The 26,798-nt window shown below is 40.6% G+C and overlaps 1 protein-coding gene and 1 pseudogene across 1 annotated transcript; one reads left to right on the forward strand and one right to left on the reverse strand.

Annotated features, from left to right (window-relative positions):
• Positions 1 to 26,798, reverse strand: part of LOC140846037 (olfactory receptor 5F1-like) — a 62,741-nt pseudogene that overhangs the window by 17,909 nt on the left and 18,034 nt on the right.
• On the forward strand, positions 19,705 to 20,676 carry LOC140846262 (olfactory receptor 14A16-like). The gene has a single exon (XM_073222030.1). The coding sequence runs from the start codon at positions 19,705 to 19,707 to the stop codon at positions 20,674 to 20,676; it is 972 nt and encodes a 323-aa protein (XP_073078131.1).

Consider the following 26,798-nt stretch of genomic DNA (forward strand, 5'->3'; position numbering starts at 1 on the left):
TAGGGGAGGCCAAATTGCTTCTACTGTCTTAGGTTGTATGCCTCAACTAGGTATTGGACTAACACAAGACAGATTAACAGGAGAAAAGCACGCACATTTTATTTTATTTTGTATGTGCCCATAGGTGGCTTCATAAGGAAAATTAACATGAAGAAGCTGTTATAACCATAATCTTATATACTTTTAACAAAGAATAATAAGCTGTGGGTGTGTAATAAGTAAAGGAGCTTGAGATCAGGGTGGGAAATTATAGGAAAGTACCTAAGAAATAGAAAAATATAAAGAGAAAATTAAATAAAAAGATAAGATAAGTTGTACTGGCCCATTTTGGCATCAACTCCCAGTTTGCAATGATAAGATTCGCAGGGAGAGCACTTTCCAATAACAAGTGTTATGATCTGCTTTTGGACAGACCTGGGCAGGTCAGGGGGTCCTGACTGCATCCACTTTTTCTCAAGTGCTTCAGCTCAAAATATTCAGTGTGCCAAAGCAGAATATTTTATGTTCCATGTTCTTAACCACTCACAACTAAGGAGAGACTTATCTCAGTAATGGTGGGTGTCATTCAAGTCTAATTCCTTGGCAGATGTACATATAATTCTTCCTCCTTTAATTATTCCACTTATTCCAAAATTATAAATGGGATTTTTTCGAGGGCAAGTCAGAAACAGTGCATGATGTTGAAATATTCATAAAGGAGAGAGTATGCTGTCTACACCAAGTACAATTTAAAGACATACTAAAGAAGCCTGCTTGATTCATGTATTCATTTTTATATCATTCTTATATTTTTGTCAAGTCTGGTCTTACTTTCAAAAGCTTCAATAATGGTTTCGCTGGAAATAAGAGAACTTGGAAGTAAAGTAAGTATGACTTTATAGAAGGATGCATTAAATCAGACATGAAATTTCAGAATCTGTTTTGGTAATGGTCTTCATAAAAGCATGGTAACAGCATAAAACAAAATGCGAACATGAGTCAATATAAGAAATCACAATAAAAAAAATTTAATTCAAATAGTATTTAATTTTATTTTGATTATAACACTAGAAGGGTAGTTGATGAAATCAGACGGAACATGAAGAATATTTTATATAGAGAATAATACATACTTGTAAGTTGTTTTCTAAATTTTGACAGTGTATTTATAGACATCATTTTATGAATGAGAATGACAATGTATATAAGGTAATCTGTATAAGTAAGCCACTCGCTGACTTAGAAAATTGTAAACATATTATTTATTTGACTGTACATTTTCCTGTGGCTTAAATTTGCTAAAAAATGTTTATAAAAACCATTTATACTTTGAATATTAAGTTTATACTCATGTGTTCCCTTGCAATGGAGGTGTACTGAATTGCACATAAAATATGTCTGCTTCATATTTCCTTGTTAATAGAGGGTTGAATTATGGATTATCTTTAAACGTAGAACACTGAAGTCAGATCTATGGCACTATCCTCAAGGAAAAAAATAAAACAGCTACATTGTGTAGTGGCCCCTCATTATTTTTATCAGAAACCTGGCACCTCAGCATTTTCCCTGCCATCCCCTGATTCATAACTATTCATAGTTAATCATCACAAATTTGTACTTTTGTTGCCAAGTTATTTTCATATGCACTAACATACTTTGATTTCCTTAGCCACTAGCAGAATCTGCACTAGATATGTCTTTGTTTGAACACAGCAGTGTTCTCTTCACGGGTCTGACACTTGCCTTTAAGGATGTTGTCCAACATAACCTGCATGTGAACACATTTACTTCCTTATAAGATGGATAAATATCTTTGTCCTGCTCTAACAATATAAACTAAACCATTCACCCTGAACTGAAAGTCCTATATGGCATTCTTATTTCTTTCCTCATTTCCTCACTCATCTTGCCAAAGATAAACAGTTAGAAAAAAGGTTACCACCTCTGCCTCCATACTGTACCTCTCTTTGCTTCTTTAACCACTGAGCCAGAAAAAAAAGCAAATGGAAAGGGCTTCTGGCCCTACTCACTCCTGCAGAACCACATGTAGGCTTGGAATCATCATGCCAGTCAGACTATGCTCAACTGTATTTTCACATAATCCACAGTTATAAGATCATGGGATATAATTCATCTTATTCCATTTCCCTTCTAAGTTGTCATTTGTTTTAAAAGAATCAAAGCTATATGAATGATAAATATTCAGAAATCATAATGCTTCATTTTACTTTAACTCTGGAGGAAACCTGTTCCCAACACAGGGCAAATTACATGTGAAACCAAAAATCAGTCAAAGGGAGAAATAAAGGGGGAGAAACCATTTATTGCCATTTATGGGCAAGCAGTCATCCACTTTTGCTTGCCCATGTCTCTCATGACCCATCTGCCAAAAGAGGCCCCATCCAACCTCTCTGGTCCAGATATGTCCTCACTCCACCAAGTAATCACCTATTCATATGGAGATGGACTACTTCTCTCCCTCTGCAAACACCAATTGATATGGAGATGCAATAAGGCCAAGTGAGAGATTCTGGAAATACTGACATTTTACCTATACTTTTCTATCCTGTTCTTATTTGTTTACATGGACAAAACTTCAAAGTGTTTTCTTTTATATAAGTCAATTTTACCTGACATTCTTCTCAATTTTATCTTGGGTAGGTCAGGGGTACCGTCATATAAAATAAAAATGAATTTACAATACCTCCTACACAAAGATCAAATATAGTATATACATTGTTTTTTGGCTTAATTGTTTTTATTTAATTGTATTTGATGCCAGGGCAAAGAGAGGTTTTTATTTGTTTGTCTATGTTGATGAATTATTGCATATAATTTCAATTCCTCTAGTATTCGACATTGTTTCTAGCCCTTATACATTATGGCATTTCCCTAATCAGCATTACATGAATATTCCATTAAAGGTCAACAATCTGTGTATGAAATTCTTGGAATCCTAGAGTAATTTCTGGTTCCCAAGAATTTTGCCCAGTTTTTTATGTAATTAAAAGGGTGTATCACTTATTTATCTGCCCTGCACCATGTACACAATGGTGAAATTTACAAGTGGATAACCTCCAAACTTTATTGGAACTTGTAGTCAGTTTTCTTATTTGGGGAGAACAAATAACAGCAAAATATAATATTTATAAATACAAATACCATATTATTGAATACACAAAATACCAAATTCCACCACTCTTCCGAAGTATAATCCATATTAAGCAGGAAACATTTAAAATGCAGGGAAAGGAAATTAGATTAACTAAATTAAAATAAATTCTTAAGAAAGAATAAGATGCACCTGAGAGAAAACAGCACAATTTCTAAAAGAGCCATTCTATATAAAATAAAAGGTTAGGGACTATTTAAAATGTTAATACAAGTCTCTCCAATATGAAGAAGATCACACTCATCAGAGAAAATTAACCACTGGGTTATTTACTTACTGAACATGTTAAATTTTCCAAAATAACACTTAAACTTACATTGTAGTCAGAGAAACAAAACATACACGAAGACAAGTGACACAATACAAAATATCAGGCATCAAATTGGCCTCTAAAATCTGACTTTACAAACATCATCAGTAAAGCTGCTGGTAAGACAGAATTGAATCTATTGCCAAGAGCCATAGATCCTAGATTAAAGCAATAGGCCAAAAATCATCCCCAATCTGAACAGACCATCTGATCAGATATGTTGTTATTAGCCAAATTATCCAATTGTATGTGTTCTTGGACTATGCCCTAGATACTTTTGAAAAACTGAAGAGAACTGACATAGGTATAACATTCTTTTCCTAAAATAGCACATATTTCCTCTCCAAGAGCCACTCACATCCAAAGGAGCTATCCCTGGACACAACTACCGAGTTCTATGATACTCTCAGGAAAGAAGGTCTTGGTCTTCATGACATTATCTAAATATACTTCTATTTCATCAACCACACTATGCAGGATTCATCCTATTTTATGGGCTTCTTTTAAAGTATGAAATTAACAGGTCACAGAAGAGAGAATAAATACCAGATTTACACTAGCATAGTTAAAACTTCAGTCCTTGAAACAGGAAACAGTTGTTTTCCCACTTTCAACATTGGATTGATACTTTGGACAGTAAGGAATCATTAGACTTTAATTGTAGTTTAGACCAAACAGACCTAACAGACATCATATAGAACATGCCATCCAACAGCCCCTTAATATACATTCTTCCTAAGCACACACAGAACACGCCCCAGTGTAAAGCTATCTTACATGGGTAACAAAAGTGAGTCTTGGCATATTTAAAAATATTGAAATAAAACCAAACTTCTTTTGGTAAGTATCTTCCTCAGTATTTCATTTTTTTTTTTGCATTGTGAATGGGATTGTTTTCTAATTTTTGATAGTTTATTGTTTGTTATAGAAACATACCATATTGTGTATGTTGATTTTGTGTTCAGCAACCTTAGTGAATTTATTAGTACTCTTTCCTAAATTGAGTTTCTTGGTGTTACATATTTATATATGATACATCATCTGAAAAAACACACAATTTGTTTTCTTCTTTTTCCTATTTGGATGTCTATTATTCATTTTTCTTGTCTAACTGCTGTGTTGGACTTTCACTATTATTCAGAAAAGAAGTCGTGAGAGTTGGCAACATTGTCTGCACCAGATCTTACAGGGGAAACTTTCTATTGTCCCTCTTAATTATGGTTTGAGCTTTAGTATCCTCATAGGTGGCCTTAATTGCACTGAGATAAGATCCTTTTAATTTTTTGAGAATTCTTATGATAAATATATGTTGTCCTTTGTCAAATGCTGTTACTGTGTCTATTGAGATGGCCATATGTTAAATTTTCCAGCTTTATTGGTATATAATTCACAAATATTATATATATTTAAGGTGCACAATTTGGTAATTTGATATCATTATATTCTGTGAAATGACTGCCACAATCAAGATAATTATCACACCCATCATCTTACACAGTTACCACTATTTTGTGCATTCACTTAGCAAATTTCAGTATACACTATAGTATTGTTAACTAAAATCACAAAGCTGTACATTGGATGCCCCAATTTTTTCACCTTATAAATGAATGTTTTCACCCTTTGTGTATCATCTCCCCATTTTCCTCATCCCATAGGCCCTGGCAGTCACCATTCTAACTGCTTCCATTAGCTAGACATTTTGAGATTCCTCTTATCAGTAAAATCATACAGTATTTATCATACTGTGTCTGAATTAACAGCCATAATGTCCTCCAGATTCATACATGTTGTCCAAATGGCAAAATTTCTTTTAGTCCCTGAATAGTCCCTGTATATGTGTGTGTGTGTGTGTGTGTGTGTGTGTGTGTGTGTGTGTGTGTGTGGACATCTATATCCCATTTCCTTTTTCTCCTTATAGATTATTGGACAAGTAGGTTTTTTCATGTCTTGGACTTTGTGAATGATGCTACAATAAACAAGGGAGAGTGGATATATTATTTTTAGATATATACTTAGGAGAGGAGTTGATGTATCATATGGTAGTTGTTTTTATTTTTTGAGGAACTTCAATACAATTTTCAATAAATGCTGCACCAATTTACATTTCTGACGGCATACAAGAAATCCCTAATCTCCAGATCCTTGACAACTGTTATCTTTTGTTGTTTTGTTAATAATCATCCTATTATTTCATTGCTGTTTGGTTTTTATATCTATGATGATTACTGATATTGACCTTTTTTTTCATATACCTGCTGGCCTTTTGTGTATCTTCACTGAAAAAATTTCTACTCAGGTTTACTGCCCATTTTTAAATCAAGTTTTGTGAGGAATTTTTGCCCCTGAGTTATAGGACTTCCTTCTATATTCTAGATTTAACACCTTATCAGATATGTGATTTGTATATATAATTTTCCCTTCCTTAATTTTCCACTATAGTTTTTTTTATTCATTCCTTTTATGTGCAGAGTATTTTTAGTTTGCTTTAGTCTCAATGTTTATTTTTGTTTTTTTTCTTCAGCACATTTGCTGTCATATTCAAAAATCATTGCCCATGTCAATATAAGTTTTCCCAATATTTTACTTGAAGTGTTTTCTATTTTCAGGTCTTGCATTTAAGTCTTTCTTTCACGTTTAGTTACTTCTTATGTAAGAATAGATTATGTCAAATTTCATTCTTTTGCATTTGACTATCCAGCTTTCTCTGTACAATTTATTGATGATATTTTCTCTATTGTTTTCTCTTTGAATCCTTGTCAAAGATTAGTTGTTAACACATGCAACTCTTTATTCTTTTCCATCTGTCCAGAACTCTTAATTCCATGACCATACCGTTTTGATTACAGTAGGTTTATAATATATATATTGGATTCTTTGGGAGAGGTTGCTCTTTTTTACGTCCAATTTTCAACCAAAATCACAAGTTATGCAAGGAATCAAAATTATGTATTATGATAGGAATAACAGCTGAACCTGCCCATGAAGGAACGCAGGCAGTAGATGTAAGACAAGGATTTTTTAAATTGCCTTACATATGTTAAAAGCTAAAGGAAAGACACGGAAAAGCAACTGAAGGAAAATAATATGAACAAAGAATATTAACAAAGAGATAGTAATTGAAGGGTCCCCACCAGTAAGATGGCAAACTTCCGGCTTCTTTTCGGGGTCCTCGGTTCCCGCTGGCGCCACCTGAAGCCCAATCACCTCTCGCCCCCCTCCCAATCCCAGCACCTAGCCAACAGCCACCAGCCCCGTAAAAGTAACACCACAATCACCCTATGCCCCTTCCTATATAACCCAGCACCTTTCCCTAATAAAGCGGAACTCTCCGGTGAATTGCTGTTGTGTGTCGCTCCTTTCCTTTCATTGGTGCCTAAACCCGGGAGACGGGACACCCCAACTGGGCCCCGTCTTCCCCCAACACCAGAAGCAGCTTGCCCTCATCCTCTTTTTCTGGCGCTGGCTCATCACACTCACCACTCCTCTCTGGCCTTTAGGTAAGTTTCCCCCCCCCAGGGTGGGCCACTCTTCCCCGAGCTATCGCAGTGCCATTGACCGTGATCGTCCGGCAAGGCCCTGACGCTTGGGGACGAGGAGGGAAAGCTCCCCGCCTCAGGCCTTCACGGCCCCGGCGGACCCTCAGGCCCCTCCCCCGACAGCCATAAATCCCCGCCTCAGGCCTTCACAGCTGCAGCAGACTCTCAGCACCCCCACCCCCAACAGCCATAAACGAGGTGACTCCTTTGCGGATGAGAACGCTCCCTTTCCCGCCCCCTCCTCCTTCTGTTCCGTCCGCCAAAACCTGTTCAATCTTCCGAAAACGCCTAGCGCTAAGTACCTCGTGACTCCAGCACTCTGCCTTCTTAGGGAAGTCTGGGTGACGACCCACACTTCCCAAGAAATTCCGACTCGTATACGAGTTTCCGCAGACCACCAAGGATCATCGGGGACACCCTTTGTCTCCTTGTGGTCTGCCTCCAGTCCGAGGATCTCCGTTTGTCTTCCCCTGTTTGTCTCCTTCTCTGTCCTTTAGCCATGGGAGCCTCCTCATCCCTCCCTGAAAGTTCACCTCTTGAATGCCTGCTTTAGCATCTGGCTACCCTCTCCCTGACGCCTGATATAAAACCAAAACTTCTCCGTAAATATTGTTCCCAAGATTGGCCGACATACCCCCTAGACAATAACAACCAATGGCCCGCAGGGGGAACTCATGATCCTAACATCACTCACAATCTCTTTAACTACTGCCAGCGCCTGAAAAAATGGAAGGAGATTCCCTATATCGAAGCTTTTCGCCTCCTAGCTCAAAATCCCAGCTTCTGCACCACCTGCTCCCTACGCCAAGTTCTCCTAGCCTGCAAGCCGTCCCTCCCCTCCACACACTCCCAGACCCTCTTCAATTAACTTTGACCCGGCGATGAGCCTCCGCCATACAGACTTCCCCCTTCGGCCCCTCCCCCTCCTACAAGCCCTCCACCCTCCGCCGCTGCTGCCGCCTCTTTCCCCATGGCAGAAGCCTCCCGTCCTCTCCCTTCCCCTTCTTCTCCTACAACAGCCCCTCCTCCTTCCTCTACCGCCGCCACCGCTGCCTCTTTCCCCGGGGAAGAAGCTTCCCATCCTCTCCCTTCCCCTTCTTCTCCTACAACAGCCCTTCCCCCTTCCTCTATCGCCGTAGCCGCCTCCACCCCCGCAGAGGCCTCCCATCCTCTCCCTTCCCCCTCCTCCACCATCTCCTCCTGCACCTCACCACCTCCTCCTCCGTCCCCCTCACCTTCCCCCCTCCTGCAAATCGAGCCTGAGTCTTTCAGCCCACCTCTAACTAAGTTCCAAGAGCCTCATCCGTCTTTGCCCCCTCAGATTCGGTCCCAAGGGCCTCCCAAAATTATCGCGGCTTTGCCCCCATCACCTGTTTCCCCCACACAGACTGAGCCAGAACCCTTCAGTCCCCCTCAGACTCGGTCCCGAGGGCCTCCCAAAATTATCGCCCTGCTCCGGGAAGTAGCAGGATCCAAAGGCATTGTGCGCTTTTACGTCCCTTTCTCCTTAGGAGATTTAGCCCAACTAGAGAAATGCCTAGGTTCCTTTTCCACTGATCCCACGACCTACATCAGGGAGTTTCAATGGACCCTCCAGTCTTACAGCCTCACGCATCATGACATTTTCATGCTCCTGGCCAATACTCTCCTCCCTGAGGAGCGTCGACGAGCTTGGGACTTCGCCCAAACGCATGCTACCGAAACCCACAGGACTGACCCCACCTGTCCCCCTGGTCCCACTGCTGTCCCCGAACAAGACCCACACTGGGATTATAACACCGCCGTGGGTCTCCACTCTCAAGATATTTTTGCCTCCTGCTTAATAGCAGGTCTAAAAAAGGCAGCTCGTAAAGTAGTCAATTTTCAAAAGCTCCAAGACATAATTCAAAAGAGAGACGAAACCCCCTCCGAGTTCTTAGATAGACTCACTCAAGCCCTATTACAGTATACCAGCCTGGACCCAGAAACACCTGAAGGAAGACAGGTCTTATGACATACTTCCTAGCTCAAAGCTACCCCGACATTAAAGCTAAACTCAAAAAGTTAGAACAGGGCCCCGCTACCCCACAGACTGAGATCCTAACAGTGGCCTTTAAAGTCTTCCATAACCGGGAGGAGGAGAAAGAATGCCGTAAACAAAAAGCTGATCAGGCCGATTTCCAGATGTTGGCCCAGCTGATAAAACCACAACCTGTGCGCCCCTCTACAGACAAGCCCCCCCCAGGAGCTTGTTTCAAGTGCGTAAAAGAGGGACATCGGTCAAGGGCGTGCCCCTCCCCCAGATCTCCTACCACCCCATGCCCCAGATGCCACAAAAAGGCCACTGGGGGTCTGATTGCCCAACCACCCGAAGGGGAGGCTGGACGAACAACCCCCATCCTAAGCCCACCGTAGTGGGGCTGGCAGAAGAAGATTGATGGGGCCCGGGGGCTTCTCGCCCGACCATTTCTATCACCAAACACGAGCCCAGGGTTACTTTAACAGTAGACGGTCGCCCCATATCCTTCCTCCTAGATACAGGAGCCACCTTCTCAGTCTTGCGAGAATACCGGGGCCCTACCACGCCAGCCATTACTCCTATAGTCGGGGTAGGAGGTAAACAGATTTTCCCATTAAACCCCCCCCTTTTATGCACAATCCTAGACAGTCCCATACCTTTCTCCCACTCCTTCCTAGTTATGCCCCAGTGTCCCATCCCTTTACTAGGACGGGACATCCTTTCTCTCCTCCACGTTTCCATAACTATATCCAATCCCACAGCCCCCAGTACTCTCTTTCTGATGGCCCTCATAGCTGACAACCCCCCTCTACCCAATGAAAGCTCCGGTTCTGCCCTTATACACCCTGTAAATCCCAAAGTTTGGGACATTACAAGCCCCTCCATGGCCCTATGTCCCCCTGCCTCTATCAAATTACATGACCCCTCTCAGTATATCTGTCAGGCCCAATACCCCCTAACCACTTCAGCCCTCATAGGCCTCCAACCCATCATTCAAGATCTCTTAAACAAAAACTACCTCAGACCCACTCACTCCCCATTTAATACCCCCATATTAGCTGTTAAAAAAAACAATGGATCTTTCCGCCTTGTCCAAGACCTTCGCCTCATCAACATAGCCGTTGTCCCTATCCATCCCTTAGTTCCAAATCCATACACCCTTTTATCGCAGATCCCTGCTTCCGCATCCCACTTCTCAGTCCTAGATCTCAAGGACGCATTTTTTTCTATCCCTCTAGACCCCACCTCCCAAGATTTTTTTGCCTCACCTGGACGGGCCCATACACCAGACATTCTGTACAACTTACTTGGACAGTTTTACCGCAAGGCTTCCGAGATAGTCCCCATATTTTTGGACAAGTCCTAGCTCAAGACCTCAAACAGTTTCACCATGATCACCCCGAGTCCACTTTATTACAATATGTAGATGATCTTCTGCTCTGCAGTCCCTCGTGGGAACAGTCTCAACTTGACACTGCATCTCTACTTAACCTTCTAGCTTCTAGAGGTTACCGAGTATCCCCCGTCAAAGCTCAAATCTCTTCCCCTTCTGTCACTTACCTTGGATTCCTTCTGTATCAACAAAGAAAGTCCATTACCTTAGACAGAAAACGACTCCTCTCTGACCTGCCCGTTCCCAAAACCAAGACAGAAATCCTTTCCTTTCTAGGCTTGGCTGGGTATTTTAGAGCGTGGATCCCTAACTTCTCCCTGTTGGCAAGACCCCTATACGACCTCAGCAAGGGCCCCCCTGAAGAACCATTATCATCCTCACCCTACACTCCTTCATTAAGCTCCGTCAAGCCCTGGTAGAAGCTCCAGCTCTCCATCTCCCTGATTTGTCAAAACCCATCTCATTATACATTCATGAGAGGTCCAGTCAAGCTCTAGGAGTCCTAGGCCAATATTATGGCCCATCCTTTGCCCCAGTAGCTTATCTCTCCAAGCAATTAGACCCCACAGTTCGGGGATGGGCCCCCTGCCTATGGGCATTAGCCACTGGAAAGCTCTTGCAGAAAGAAGCTCATAAACTAACATTCGGAGCGCCCCTTGCCATTCTGTCCCCACATCACCTAAAAGATCTCTTAACCTACAAAAGTTTACAGACTCTCCCTCCCTCCAGACTCCTGACCTTACTGTCCTCTTTCCTCCAAAATCCAAACATTTCTTTCCTCCCCTGCCCGCCCCTGAATCCAGCCACTCTTCTTCCTCTGCCCTACTCTCCTCATACTCCCTCGCATGATTGCCTGGAAGCCCTTCACAACTTCCTTCCGTGCCACTCCACGATCTCCGAAAGGAGCCCTCTCACACTCCAACTTCATCTGGTTTACTGATGGGTCCTCCTTTAAACATGAGGGCATCCACTACTCAGGATATGCAGTAGTCTCCCTCGAAGATGTCATTGAAGCACGAGCCCTACCCCCTGGTACAACCAATCAGCAGGCTGAACTCATTGCAGCCACCAGAGCTTGCACTCTGGCCCGGGACACGTCTCTCACATTGTACACTGACTCCAAGTACGTATTCCACATTCTCTTGTCCCACACGGCAGTATGGAAAGAACGAGGCCTCCTCACCACAAAAGGGAATTCCATAACTAATTCAGCCTTAAGTACTAAACTTCTAGAGGCTTCACAACTCCCACACCGACTAGGCATAGTCCACTGCAAATCACATCAAAAAGATGACTCCCCCATTGCAAGAGGTAACAACAAGGCCGACAGAGTATCCCGGTCAGCTGCCCTATCAGAAACGCACCAGACAACAATCCGTCTGCCCTTGCAGTTTTAGCCTTATCACAAGACGCCCTCTGCTCTCAGGACAAAGAGTCTCTCTTCCGCCTCTTACATGACCTGTTCCATCCCAGCCCCCAATCCTTGATCCACTTTTTACAATCTTTTCTTCCTCTCTCTCCTGAAGACAAAACGCTACTTAACCAAATCACCTGCAAGTGCACCATCTGCCAACGCACTAACCCTAATACCCCCCTCAAAGCCCGACCCTTCCCGGCTCATCAAGCAAGGGGTAATGTCCCCACTGCAGATTGGCAAATAGACTTCACTAACATGCCCCCTGTACGACGTACCAGATACCTACTCGTGCTAGTAGATACATTTTCAGGATGGGTCGAAGCTTTCCCCACCACTAACAAATGAGCATCCATAGTTGCCTCTATCCTCCTCACCCAGATCTTTCCTAGGTTCGGGATGCCCACTTCCCTCCAATCAGATAATGGCCCTGAGTTCACTGCCCAAATTATCCAGAACCTCTCCAAGTCGCTCTCGCTCCCCTGGTATTTACATTGTCCTTATCGACCACAAGCTTCAGGAAAAGTAGAAAGAGCCAATAGGACTCTAAAAGACATCCTGACCAAACTATCTCTAGAACTACACCTTGACTGGGTTCGCTTACTTCCCTTAGCTCTACTCCACATTCGAGCCCTCCCAAAGAAACCTTCCTTCTTGTCGCCCTTTGAGATCATGTACGGCCACCCGATTCTACCCCTGGGGCTCCCTTCCCACAAAGGACCAATTCATCCCAATATAGCCCTTCCACTACTCTCTCTCCTCCGCACTGAATTGTGGAAATATCAGGATTGGCTCCTTCCTGATCCATCTGCCTCCCAAAATCCTCCTGTCTTACAGCCCGGCCAACTAGTGTTTTATAAGCCACCAGAGGATCAGCCCTCTCTCACCCCAAAATGGGAAGGTCCACACCCAGTTATTCTCTGCACCCCCTCGGCCGCCAAGCTCTCACTGCCTGATAACTCTGTCACCCCTTGGATTCATATCTCCAGGTTGAAACCAAATACCCAAGACCCACCTTCTCTGGACACCCAAGACCCTTCAGTCACAATCCAGAGTCCTTCGGATACAGCCCAAGACGCTGTCTACTCTACCACGCCTCATCCCTCTGATCCCTTGAAGCTCCGCATCTCCCGTGCACCCCCTTTGCCATCCATACCTGACTTTTTCCTCCTTTACTGCTCTCTCGCTTTTTTCCCTCATTCCTATTGTCTTCCCTGCCACCCCACCCTCCTTTGTATGGCGATTCAAAGTCAAGCAGACTTACACACAGCATCAAACAAAAGTTACTGCCTTCATTGCCACATCAGACTGCCCTCTGAAAGGCTGCTCTGAGCCTTTGTACCTCCACTTTCCTCCCTCCACCGAAGTATTCATTTACAGCTACCTTTATTCTCCCTACCTCTGCTTCCTCTATGACCAAAGACAAGCCTATTGCAGGCGATGGCAAGACACCTACGGGGGATGCCCCTACTGGTCTTGCACCATTCACTACATGGGTGACTTCCAGTACCCACAGTATTACTCCTCCAACCGTTTCATGAAATATCCCAACGGCTCATTCTCCTTATCAATCCCAGATCCCTGGGACTCTCGATGGGCTGCTGGAGTAACAGCCTCAGTTTACTACAAGGGGTCCTCAACCCCCCACGGTACCCTTCATATCTCTTGAGAGTATGTTCCCTCTCGCTCCCAGATCTCTCAAGTTGCATCAGATATCAGACATTCCGAGAAAGTCATTATCCAAACTCTTGATGGCACCTCTTCATCTTCTTATTCCTCCTACTTTTGGTTACAGCTCATTCAAGACACCACCATCTTTCTCAACCACACCCTCAACACCGCCAATTGTTTCTTGTGCGCATCACTACAGCGCCCACTGCTGGCCGCCGTGCCCCTCAATATTTCCAACTACTCCTTCCATGCAGAAGGACAACCCCTCCGTCCCCTGGCAGACATACTCCTATGGGAACCAGAATACCCAGATAATCTCACCATCCACCACTGTGTAGGCCCAACTCCATCCCCCTCCAGTGCACTTCACTGCCTCTCTATCTACACCCCTACCTCCGGCTCTAAGACTTTTACACAACCGGGACATTTCTTTTGGTGTAATGGCAGCCTTTTCAACTCACTACCTCTCAACTCCGATACACCCTGCATTCTCGTCACCCTAATCCCACAGCTTACACTTTACAGCATGGCAGAATTCCTTGAGCTCCAACCTCCCTTGCACTCGTGCACAAAAAGGGCTGCTTTCCTTCCCATCATGGTCGGTATCTCTTTAATCACCTCAGCCATTGGGGTGGGGTTTTCGGGAGGAGCCTTGGGTCACTCTCTATGGGCAGTTAGAGATCTCAACGCCAAACTTGAGGGAGCCCTGACATCCACTGCTGATTCCCTAGCCTCTCTCCAAAGACAGGTCACTTCGCTAGCTAAAGTCACCCTTCAAAACCGGCGGGCCCTAGATCTGCTTATAGCCGAGACGGGAGGCACCTGCGTCTTCCTCCAGGAAGAGTGCTGCTATTACATCAACGAATCCAGCATTGTAGATACTGACATCACCAAACTCACTGACCTTGCCTCCAGCCTCCACTCTGCTTCCAATTCCAACCCATTCTCTTCAATACTAACAAACCCCCTCCTCACCTGGCTCTGGCCCATTGCAGGCCCCATAATAGTCATTCTTCTCGTCTGTCTCTTCTTACCCTGTATAATAAAGTTCATCAAATCCCAAGTCGGAAAAATCTCTAATCAAGCTTTCAACCAGCTTTTACTTAGGAACTACCAGCTTCAGGCCACAGAAGACCCCTCACCCTCACGTGACCTCCTCACCACATGCTGAGATGGACCCCTCTCTCTGCTGGAAACTGTTCCTGGAAACAATGGCCGCAGATGCCTGGCTCCTGACACCCATATCCTCTTGTCACCATTGGAATCAACAGGTCCTCAACCTATGGTTACAGGGAACCTTCATTGATTTCCAACCTGAAGAAGTCCACATCTACTCATCGTTACTGTGGGGAGTTCTATCAACCCTTTCCTCCCAATCCCCAAACCCTCACTCCCTTCTCTGCCCCTGTTCAGCAGGAAGCATTCAGAGAGAAAGCAACGTCCACAAACCCATAGAGGAGAAAGGGGGGAATGAAGGGTCCCCACCAGTAAGATGGCAAACTTCCGGCCTCTTTTCGGGGTCCTCGGTTCCCGCCGGCGCCACCTGAAGCCCAATCACCTCTCGCCCCCCTCCCAATCCCAGCACCTAGCCAACAGCCACCAGCCCCGTAGAAGTAACACCACAATCACCCTATGCCCCTTCCTATATAACCCAGCACCTTTCCCTAATAAAGCGGAACTCTCTGGTGAATTGCTGTTGTGTGTCGCTCCTTTCCTTTCAGTAATTGTACAAAAGAGCTAAACAGAAGTTTCTCTAATATTAAATATTAACGGTGTTGAAACAAATCAGTAAAGTTTTCCAACAGCATACATTCATTAATAGGCAGGAAAAATAATTGAACGCATTTGCAGATAAGACATTTGAACTTTTGAGGCTGAGGAAAAAAGACACAAGAACGAGAAAAGTGAACAGAGCCTAAGGAAAATTTTGGAGAACACCCAGCGGAAAAAATGCGTGCGGTATAGGAATCCCAGAAATAAAAGAGAGAAAGAAAAGGCCACAAAGATTATTTGAAGAAATAATAACTGAAATCTTCCCAGAATCGAGGAAATACTTAAATCTGCAAATCCAGCAATGTCAATGAACTTCACATAGGCACCCACTGAGATGCTTTATAATCGAACTGTTGAAAGACAAAAGAAACAGTCTTGCAAGCAGCAAGAGTAGATTGACATTTGAAGGGAGCCCACACAGAAAAGACTATGAAGGAATCTGTTAGCAGAAAACCTAAAGAGCAGTAGGAGGCCAAATTACATATTTAAGGTGCCCCAATGAAAAAAAAAAGCCGCCAACTGAGAGCTATATCTGATAACTATCTTTCAAACATGAAAGAAAAATTAAAACAGCCCCAGAAAATCAACACTGAGAGACTCATTACTTCAAAACCTCCCCTAAAGCAATGTTAAACTGAGTTTTTTTGTTGTGAAATGAGAAGACACTAGAAAGTAATTATATGCTTTACAAAGTTATTAAGTTCCAGGAAATGGAAATAAGTGGACAAATGCAAAAATGAGTATTATTACAAATGAATGTTATTGCCAAAGATTTGCTCAATACAGGTTTGCCTTCACTTTGGAACAAACGCAATTATCTATGAATTTCAGTAAAGTGAAACACAATAAAATGAATATGTCCATTTAACCTAGTGGGAATTCCTTTGTATGTGAGAAGCCTCTTTTTCCTAGCTGTTTTAAAAATTATTATTCTTTAATTTTTGACTGTCGATTACAAAGTGCCTCCATGAACTCTTCAATTTGAACTTGTAGGGGGCATTTACCCATCATGTACACAGATGTCTATCTCCCCAGAGTTTGGAAGTTTTCAGTCATTATATTTTTTAAGTAAGTTTTTCTACCTTTTTTTCTGTATGTTTTCCTTCTTGGACACCCATAAAGCATTTATTAACTCCTCTGATGAAGCTCCATAAATGCAGAAGGCTGCTTTCTTCATTTGCTTTTGGGTTGTTAAATTTCTTGTGTCTGGATTTACAAAGATCTTCTCTTTGAGTAAGCAGATTCTTTCTTGAACTTGAATAACTTTATTTTCTTGAAGAAAAAGAAACTTGTTTTCTCAAAGAACTTTCTTTTGAGTTCAAATTTCAAGAACTTCTAAAACTAACCTTATATTATTTTCTGAATATTGTTAAACAGTTTGTATTTGCTAAGCTTTTTTCCAAAAATCTCACAAGAGTTTTAAAACTGACTCTGGAATTTAACACATCATAGTAATGTGCATTTGCATTGCACTCAGTCTCAAGGAATTTGTGTACATGACGGCCTATCAATTACTGAACATTCTCTAAATGTGAGCTAATTTATTATGTAGTCAATGCTAAGTATAAGTAAATTAATTGTTGGTTAAATTATCTTTCATATGCCTCACTGCCTGTATGGACTGGATGTTTTTGAGTTTGTGATATTGATTGATACCTGTAGACACCCTAGCAGTTAACCTTGCTGTAATTTGGTTTCTGCTTAAACTTAATCTATAGCCGAAACTAATCTAAGAGAAAGAACAATATGATTTGTATCCGAAACTAATCTAAGAGAGAAGAACAATAGGTGGTGTGTCTTGGAATCTGGTGCGAGTCATGAGCGGTGTGACAAGGACTGCAAACAGTTCTTGGGATCCTTTCCGAGGCAAACCCAGATGAGGATCACACCGTGAGGCTCACGTGGCCGGATGACTTGATGAGACATAAGAGAAACTTTAATAAATAATTAGCTTGCAATTGTTTAGCTTGATGAAAAAACTCATCTTATAATCATTAATCGATGCCTGTCTTTTCGCTTGCTGTAACAATAAAAGTGCAGGGGAGCGCTGACTTGGTGCTTAGTCTCCAGAAGAAGTCTAAGCCCTCTGCTTAAAACGTCATTCAGACTCGGTTTCTCATTTTTGCAGTCCCCGACTGCTACTGATACCAACCATTGAAATCACGTATTTGTCAGCCCAGATCTCTGCAATATGAATGGACACTCCAACACTACAAGTGGAAATATGACTTTGTGATTTCAATATACTAAGTTAATAAAAGTGTAATTGTACTGGGAGTAAGATGACCAGCACCTGGAAAAGTGCCAGGTAAATGGCTCTTCTCCATAAGAGCTCATTGGGTGTCTGGGTAGATATATTTCTTCAGTGCCTTCTTACCAATTATGGAGATTCTTGACTGCATGCCAACATAGGAAGTGACTCATTAATTAAGGAAAGGCCATTGTGCTACTTTATTTTCACAGGTTGCATAGTGCCAAGATTTGTCCCATAACAGTGAGGGACAGATCACGTAAGTCAATTCCAATGAAAGTGGCATCATTTCTCTTTGGAATATTCCAGAGTTCAAGCCTTTGGGAGATGGAAAACTGATATCATCGTCATACTCGTTCTGACTGCTCTTTATAAAAACTGTGCTAAAGTTGAGACATCAAGAATCAAAGTGACTTTCAGGAAAGGAGTTTCTCAATTCTTGAAAGTCCGAATTAGTGATGTCCTTCTGGATTAATCATCGGTAATACTTTCACCAGCAACAATACTCAAAGCTTGCTGATGTCTTGAATCTTCTACAGAACAGACACTTTAGTGAGTTTATTTTCTTTTAATCTGGTTGTTGATAATGATTTCAGCCAGAAAAGCATAGACCTGCTAGGAAATTCTTAAATTCTTCAAAAGTAAAAGTTTCTTGGGTTATTACATGTTAATTTTAAGATTTCTAAACTATGGGTTTGCTAACAGGCCACAGGAAAACTGTATGTATATACTTACTTATGTTGCAGCTCATATACCAAATGCATATTAGACTTTGAAACAGTTATTTACAGGACTATTTAAAGCATAAAAGGATGCTGAGTTCACTGGAATCAATAAAAATTGGTTAAGATATTAGGTACATTTTATTTCAGTTATAAACAGAAAGTAATGAAGAATGAAGTAAAATAATGATGTGAAATAATTAAAATATAGCTAATTTGGAAATAAATACCACTAAAATATATAGAATATAACTTGGATCATAAGCTAGTGTCTTAATAAACATTGCTTAATTTTGATTCATATGAAATGGGAAGGTGCCTTAAATTATGGGTTAGATAAGAAAAATAATTTTAAAATTCCAAGCATTTGATTATGTGTGACGTAGATTCTTGTATAATTCAGTTATAAATCTCTTCTCTGCTATTAAATCTGATAATCTGTAGTGAATATAATTTTGAAATTGTTGGTTTTAAGTGGTTTTCTTCTAGTAAAGGATGAGAGCAGATATATTGTGTTTCAAATATCCAATTGCAATCATTATTTATTTATGTATTTATTATTTATGTATATTACTCAAAGTATAAAACAGGACACACACACACATACAGTGCCTAAAACTTGTGTGTATGTGTGTTTATTTATGTATGTGCAGAGAGAAGAGTAGAGGGAGAGAACACATAGCATTAATGGAATAATAAAATAAAAATAAGCCTGGACCAAAACTAGTAAATAAAAAGATACATTAATAGTATTATGAGAGTTAAGTGAAGGAGTATTTTAATAAAACTTGTGCACTGAAGAAAATGACAAATACCTGCTTGAAATGATTGCTATTGTTTACTCCTGTTATTTAAAAAATCAGAGGTCTTTTGGAGGGAGCCAATCTTTCTATCATCTTTCTAGGCATATAGATATCAAAAATGTATAAAATGACCTTAGAGAATGCCCATTGTTTTGTGAAGTTCATATTTAAGATGAAAATGAGAACAATTAATTTTAGTCAAATAATCCATTGACTAAAAGTCAAAAATTGTAAAGCACAGGATAAAGGACATGGCATGCAATGTTTGCATTTTTCATATCTATCCCTTCACTTCCTTTCACATGTAAATTAAGACTTTTCTCCATGAGGGATAGATAGCATGGTGCAGTGAATATGGTAAACAATTTGTACATATGCTTCCATTGCATTATAACACTTAGACACCTAGAGAAACAGAAACTTTGAAAAGAAAGGTACATGTACAATGACTAATTAATTGGATTATGTTGTTGGAGAAAATATACTCTTAAAACTGTTTCTCACTTTCTCTTTCAGACAAACACAAATACACATGAACACACACACATTCAAGTGACAAACATTAAATAGGAACACAGTTTTTCTTTAGCTGTACTGAAGTAAACTTAAGTAGGTGTAGGATTTTGACCACTTTAACCATACCTTTTCTTTTTTTAAATGCAGAACGTTTCATCAAGAATGAAGAATATCTCAGTGGTGGCAGAATTTCTTCTCTTGGGTTTTTCTGGACCATCGAGGCTTCAGTTTTTACAATCTGGGATCTTTGTAGTCATCTACCTGTTGGCCCTAGTGGGGAATGGCCTCATTGTCACCATAGCATCCTTGGATCCCTGCCTGTGCACACCCATGTACTTCTTCTTAAAGAATCTGTCCCTTTCTGATGTTTGCCTCATGTCTTCCACTGTGCCCAAAACTGTTGCCAACTCCTTGACCCACATCAATTCCATCTCATTCTCTGGCTGTGTCATGCAGGTCTTCCTGGTGCCTTTTGCGGCAGTGGCAGAGCTGTTCCTGCTCACAGCGATGTCCATTGACCGCTATACTGCCATCTGCCATCCTCTGCACTATGAGCTCATAATGAACAGGGGCCAGTGTGTGCATATGGTGACTCTGTCCTGGCTCAGCAGTGGCTTGATATCCATTATACATACAGCAGGAACCTTCTCCCTAACTTACTGTGGGCCCAATGAAATCCAGCAATTCTTTTGTGACATTCCCCAGTTGTTAGCTATTACTTGCTCAGAGAATGTAACTGCAGAAATCGTGCTCATTCTTATTAATGCAGTCTTGGACTTATGTTGCTTTATCTGCATCATAATCTCATACACATACATCTTCTCCACTGTCAGAAAGATTCCATCCACAGAAGGACGGTCAAAAGCCTATTCCACTTGCCTCCCACACCTGGTAGTGGTTGTACTTTTTCTCTCAACTGCTTTTATTGCTTATCTGAAACCTATCTTAGGGTCTACATCGGTCACTGATCATGTTCTATCATCTTTCTATATTTTGTTGCCGCCTTCCCTTAATCCCATCATATACAGCCTAAGAAACAAAGCCATGAGAGCTGCTTTGGAGAAGCTGATCACTAAGAAGCTCTGGGTGAGGGAATATCATTTTTCTCCAAGAATAAAGGCATTTTATTCTTAAGATTTGTGTAAGTCCAAGTTTAATTTAGCTGCTCAGTTGCAAATCTGTGCTTATCTCCAGGGTTATGTGGAACCCTGGTGGTGATTCTGCAGCAAATTGGAATAAAGTATTCTAATGGAAAAGAATGAAGTTGTCCTCAGGTCTGACAGTTACAGCTTTCAAGCATTGGTAGAAAAAATGTGCACATTCATATTTGTACCCGGTTTCTGTTAGGCTGTCTTGATTTTTGTTTATTGATCATGCATTCTGCTTTTGGGTACTTGAGTAGATAGTCAGAAAAGTCTCATACTTGAAAGGCAATGTGGGTTCCCAGGTGTTCTGGCTTGCAATCCGGAGGAAACATGTCCTCTGTGACTAAGAATGGCCCCTGTAAACAGCCTGGGTGTTCTGAATCTCCTTAATATTGCATTAAATGTCTGTGTTCTTCCTGCACTATACTGTTTAACAAATCTTTCCTTAGATGCACTGGCAGATTACAGTGGTTCTTTTGTATTATCTAAATCTAAAACCTGGAACAGTGGCAAATAAAACATTTGCTTCTATCTCAAAAGCAATTCATAAAGAGAATAAAAGAGGAGGGACACTTCTTCCTGGGAGATTAACTTCTCCATAGACAGGCAGTTCTTCTACCTCTCCACAAACTTTGTATTTACTACACCCATGTGTATACATCATTTCAACAACTTTGGATTGTATAACATATGGAAAAAACTAAGAATGTATTAATAATTTGTGGTCTAATTGCAGAATTAGTTGTTTTATTTATTTAAAAAATTTCACTTTACAATCTACTTCTTATACAACATTTTAAAAATGGTATTAATCTTCCATCATAACTGACCAGGACACAAATATAAATGATATGGGATTCCTTGATGTGTGTTTTATTAGAGTTCATTTTAGGCACTGCCAATTCAACCTCTGTATCAAATAACTACGGGAATTAAAATCTGCTAAAGAACAAACTCAAATTTCTCAGATAATATTGCTGAAATATACATATATATATATATATACACATATGTGCATAAGTTTCTATACTTTTCTGGCTCATGATCTCAGCTAATGTGAATCAAATAAATCTGTACATGAAAAGAAGTGTTAGAATTTACTGGGGAAAAGTGAGAGCTAATGATGTGAGCCTTGTCTGCTTATGCTTTTATTACATTCCCAAATCATCATCTTTTGAAATGATTGACTTAGTTTTTGACATTGAGTATAATATTTTTCACCACTAGTATAATTGGTACATATTTGTGTTTTAGAAGAAAAGTTTAGCATATTACATTCATGTCTTCAAAAATGTACAAGGGTTAATAAATTTATGACTTCAATACTGGTTACTTAATTTGAATTTCACATTATACTTTACACTTATTTATAATTACAAATATACAGATATGTACTCATTTTCTTTGAATCTATATTTTAAAGTGAATACAGTATGCTGTTTATACTTATATTTAGCTCTAATATTTTCTCCTTTCAATACAGAGATGTATGTCAATATTGCATATATGATGGGAAGTAATCGAACTTCGTCATCTTGTTTTCTTCTGTTGATTACCCATTTTGCTCTCTCTCTATCTAGAAGTGCAAGGAAGTGTGATTTAAGCCTCAGCATTCAGCAAATATGCTTCAGTTGGATTCAGCTTTATATCCATCATGTGTATAGCTAATAGCTTCCTGTTTTAATGTCACTGATATTCTGGAGCATTTGCATGATATATGAGCAATGGATAATTTAACACTTATTTAGTTTTATAATTTTAATGGGTTATAATTTATTGTTCATATAATTATGTGTTAAAGACTAATACATGAAAATACATATATGTGTATACATACACACATTGATCTAAAAAAATAAATATTCAAGTGGTCCATTCATTCCAGTAGTTGACTCATAAGATTAATATATGCCATATCTTTTAAAACTAAAAAAATTAAAAAGAATAAAACAAAGTGTGAGTAATTTTTGACTGTAAAGATTTGAAAAAACTTACTAGAACTAACATAAATGGAAACAGATTATTATTTAAATTAAAAATTAAATGAAAGCTTAAAGATTAAAACAAGATAATGAACTCAACATGAAGATGAGCCAGAACATTTTACAGAGAAGGAAATAACATTTTACAAGCACCCACCCATACACAAACTTACACATGAGTAAAAATATAAAGTTATATAGAGAATAAAGAAGGACAAAATGAAGAGACGCTTTGTTTTAGTGTGGGCAACATAGTTTACTGGACATGCCTTTTCATGAATGTAGGCAGGCATTTCTGCTGGAATCCCACGGGATGGCCGAGCTGGCTGAGAGGGCTTCCCAGAGAAAAGCTGATACGGAAGTTTCGCCCAGAGTTGAACTGAGTTGACAGAAGTGTCTACCCAGAGCTGAGACCTTCGCCTTTCAGACCACAATACCCCATATGGAAACCTTCAGCTAAGGTTCCAAAGGAATAGTTGGTAGTGGGCACAGGATGACCTTTTCTTGGTTGTTTAATAGATGTGGTTTAGTCTTCATGTGTTTGCACTTCATTCAAGTTTCCTTTTTGTAATTGATTTCTTGATGTACACCACTGGGTTCAGAAAGTTGCTTCATATTATGTCAGTCCTCTTAAATTTACTGAGACTTTTTTGGGGCCTAACATTGATCTACTCTGGACAATGTTCCACATCCACTTGGAAAGGATGTGCATTTTGCTCTTGAATACAATGTTCTGTGTGTGTGTGTGTGTGTGTGTGTGTGTGTGTGTGTGTGTGTGTGTGTACGTATATAGTGAAGTCCCTCTGTTCTCATGTGTCATGAAAGGTCAAAATTTCCTTACTGATTTTTCTGTCCGGGTGATCTATCTACTGATGTGAGTAGGTGTTGCAGTCCCCTACTATTATCACGTTGCTTTTGCTTCTCCTTATCCCTTTATATCTCAGTAGTTGCTTTATAGCATTAGGTGCTCTTAGCTTGGCTGCGTAGATATTCATAACTGTTATAACTATTTCGTTACGGTAGTTGTTTTGAAGTCTATTTTGTCCGTATGAGTCCAGCCTCCTTTGGTACCATTTGCATGGTAACTCTTCCATCCTTTCACTTTAGGTCTCTGAGTGTCCTTAGGATTTAAGTAAGTCTGTTGCAGGTGGTATATAGAAGGGTCTAATTTTTTTTCTCCATTCAACCACCTTATGTCTTCAATTGGAGAATTTAGCCATTTATTGGCAAATGAATTATTGGCACGCATGTACTTTCTGCCATTTTGTTAATTGCTTTTCTCACTTTTTTTGTAGTTTCTCTCAGTTCCTTTCTTCTTTCTTGTTTCCCTTGTTATTTGAGCATTTTCATAGTGTCATGTTTAGATTCCTTTCTCTTTTTCATTTGTGTATTTACTATAGGCTTTATCTTTGTGTTTTCTGTGAGGATCACATATAACATCTTATGTATATCACAGTCTCTGTTAAGTTGATAGTAACATAATTTTAAACATATTCCCAAGCATTACATTTTTACTCACTGCCGCATATGTTATATTTTGGATGACATATCTGATATTTTATTTTATGTATCCCTTAACTATTGTATTTTTAATTTATAATTTTGTTCTTTTATCTTTCATACTTGATTTGTGATTAATCAACTACCTTTATTATTTACTTTAACCAGTTAGATATTTACTTTTGTATGTCTTGTTATTTTTAACTAGTTCCACTTATTAGCTCAGAAAATTCCTTTTTATACTTCCTGCAAAGCCAGTTTAGTGGTGACAAACACCTTTAGCTTTTTTTAATCTGGAAAACTCTTATTCTCTTCATCAATCTGAATGATAACCTTGCCAGTTATAGAATTCTTTGTTGTTAATCTTTCATCCCTTTCATTATTTTAATTATGCCATGTCTCCCTTCTGACTTGTTATGTTCTGGCTATTAAATCTGCTTATTGTATTATGTGGTTTCCCTTATAGGTAATATGCTGGTTTTCTCTTCTGCATTTCTGATTCCTTTCTTTTTATCCCTAACTTTCACTATTTTAATTATAATTTTTCTCCATGTGTTTCTCTTTTAGTTCCTGGCATTTGGAACTCTTGTTATTCCTGTACCTGGATGTCTGTTCCTTTCTCCATATAACAGAAGTTTTCCACCATTATTTATTCATGCAGTTTCCCTGGCCCTTTCTTTCTCTCTTTTCCTCCTGGGGCCCCTCTAATGAAAATGCTGTTCTCAATGTGTCTCAAAGGTTCCTAACGGTGGCCTCACTTTTTAGAATTCCTTTGTCCTTGTGCTCCTCTGCCTGGGTATTTCCCTTTGCTTTGGCTTCCAAATCACGGATTTGTGTTTGAGTTCATCCATTCTGCTGGGGAACCCTTTTAGAACATTTTTCATTTCAGTTATAACTTTTCTTTGGTACTTTCTTATTTTTTTCTCTCCCTTTATTGAAATTATCATTATGTTCTCCCATTCTTCTGAGTTGGGTGAGCATCTGCATGACCATTGGTTTGAACTGTCAGATTGTTTATCTGTTCATTAATGTTTTTTTCTGTGGATTTGACTTGTTCTTTGATATTGCACATATTTCTCTGTCTCCTCATGTTTCCTCTCTGTGGTTGTCTTTGTATATTAGGGGAAGTGGCAACCTCTTTCAGTTTTGAAGAAGTGGTCTTTGTAGAAGCTTTGTTTGGTGGCCCAGAGCTCATTCTACCCTGGACACCAGAGCCAGGAACCCTGTGGGAGTCTCTTGTGTACCTGGGAGAGTCAGCTGGTTCTGATATGGCTGCAGCTGCTGTGTGTGCAGGGCAGGGCTTGGTGCACTGGCCACCTGATTGCAGCTTGGCCACCAAAAAGGATGAGTGAGGTTTGGGCTGCTTTCTCACCCCAGTTGCAGTAGTGTCTCTGCATAAGTTGGCCAGAGCTCAGGGTGCTCTTCCTTCTGGGGGCAACTTGCTGCCTGTACAGTGAAGATGATGCTCACGGTGACTGCCAATCCAGCTGGAGTCCAGGCACTACATGGGGAAGCTGGGCTTGGTGCACTGATGTGGCCTATTTATACCTTCACTGCTGATTCAGGAGGATGGTCCTCAGGACCAATGTTGTGGCTGTGTCTCTGCATGGTATGGGGCGGGGCTGGTGCTGGCCGGCCCTGCTGAAGCTTGAGTTATGCATAGGGTGGGTGGGGCAATAGCCTAACCCAGTTACCGCACAAGGTGGGCAGAACACTTTCTGGGTCTTGCAGGCCAGAAGGAGGGCACCAGAAATGGATTCTATCAGCTCCATCCCCACAAGTTAGGATGAGACTGTAAAAATGTCCACCAGGGCCTCTCTCCTTGAGGGTAGTCCCTGCAATTCCTGCTTCTAGAGCAGTCACTGTAAAATTATGACCATTTGGTAAACTCCCCATAGGTCTATGGTTCTCCGTTAAATTCTATTGATCTTCAAACTTTACATTTTGGTGCCACATCTGTATGGCCTGGAAGTGCAGTCTGTCCCTCTCACAAGAGGCAGACACCCTTTTGGTGTCTCTTTATGGTTGGCAATGCCCGCTGGTGGAGATAAAGCTGCGGCTGCCATGTGGTGATGGTCTGGACACTGCATAGTCCAGGTGTCTGATGTGGGCAGTCCCTTCACTCTGAGAATTCAATATTTTGGGATCCCTCTTGATTGCCAGTTTCTAAGAGAAGCTGTGTCTCTGCCTCTTTTAAACTTCTCAAAGTGTCTCTTGTCTTTTCTTGTAGAGGTGCTATTCATTTAGTTCTCAGGTATTTTTGAGGATAATTATTCCATATTTAGGCATAAATTTGCTGTGTCTATGGGAGGTGAGTTCAGGGTCCTCCTGCTCTGTCTTCTTGAACCCTAATCCTGGAGGTTATACTTTGTGCTTTACAATTTGGCGTATGATCCATGTTGAGTAAATTTTATCGCTCTTTTCTTTTTATGTGAGAAATCTAGCATTTAATGAGTTTTCAAAAATATGTGCAGATGGTCATTCCAAGTCCATATCAGAAGATAAGAAGTGACTTCAAAAAAGATTCCTGGTGCCCCACTCAGCCACCTACACATTTATCACTACATAAGCAAAAACCATGGGGGTTTTTCCAGAATAGGTTAGTTTATTCTGATCTTTTATAAATGGT

This window comes from Manis javanica, chromosome 14, assembly GCF_040802235.1.
Source record: "Manis javanica isolate MJ-LG chromosome 14, MJ_LKY, whole genome shotgun sequence".
NCBI classification, from domain to species: domain Eukaryota; kingdom Metazoa; phylum Chordata; class Mammalia; order Pholidota; family Manidae; genus Manis; species Manis javanica.

Excerpts from the sequence above, each read along its gene's own strand:
- LOC140846262 (XM_073222030.1), top strand. The coding sequence starts at position 19,705 with ATGAAGAATATCTCAGTGGTGGCAGAATTTCTTCTCTTGGGTTTTTCT.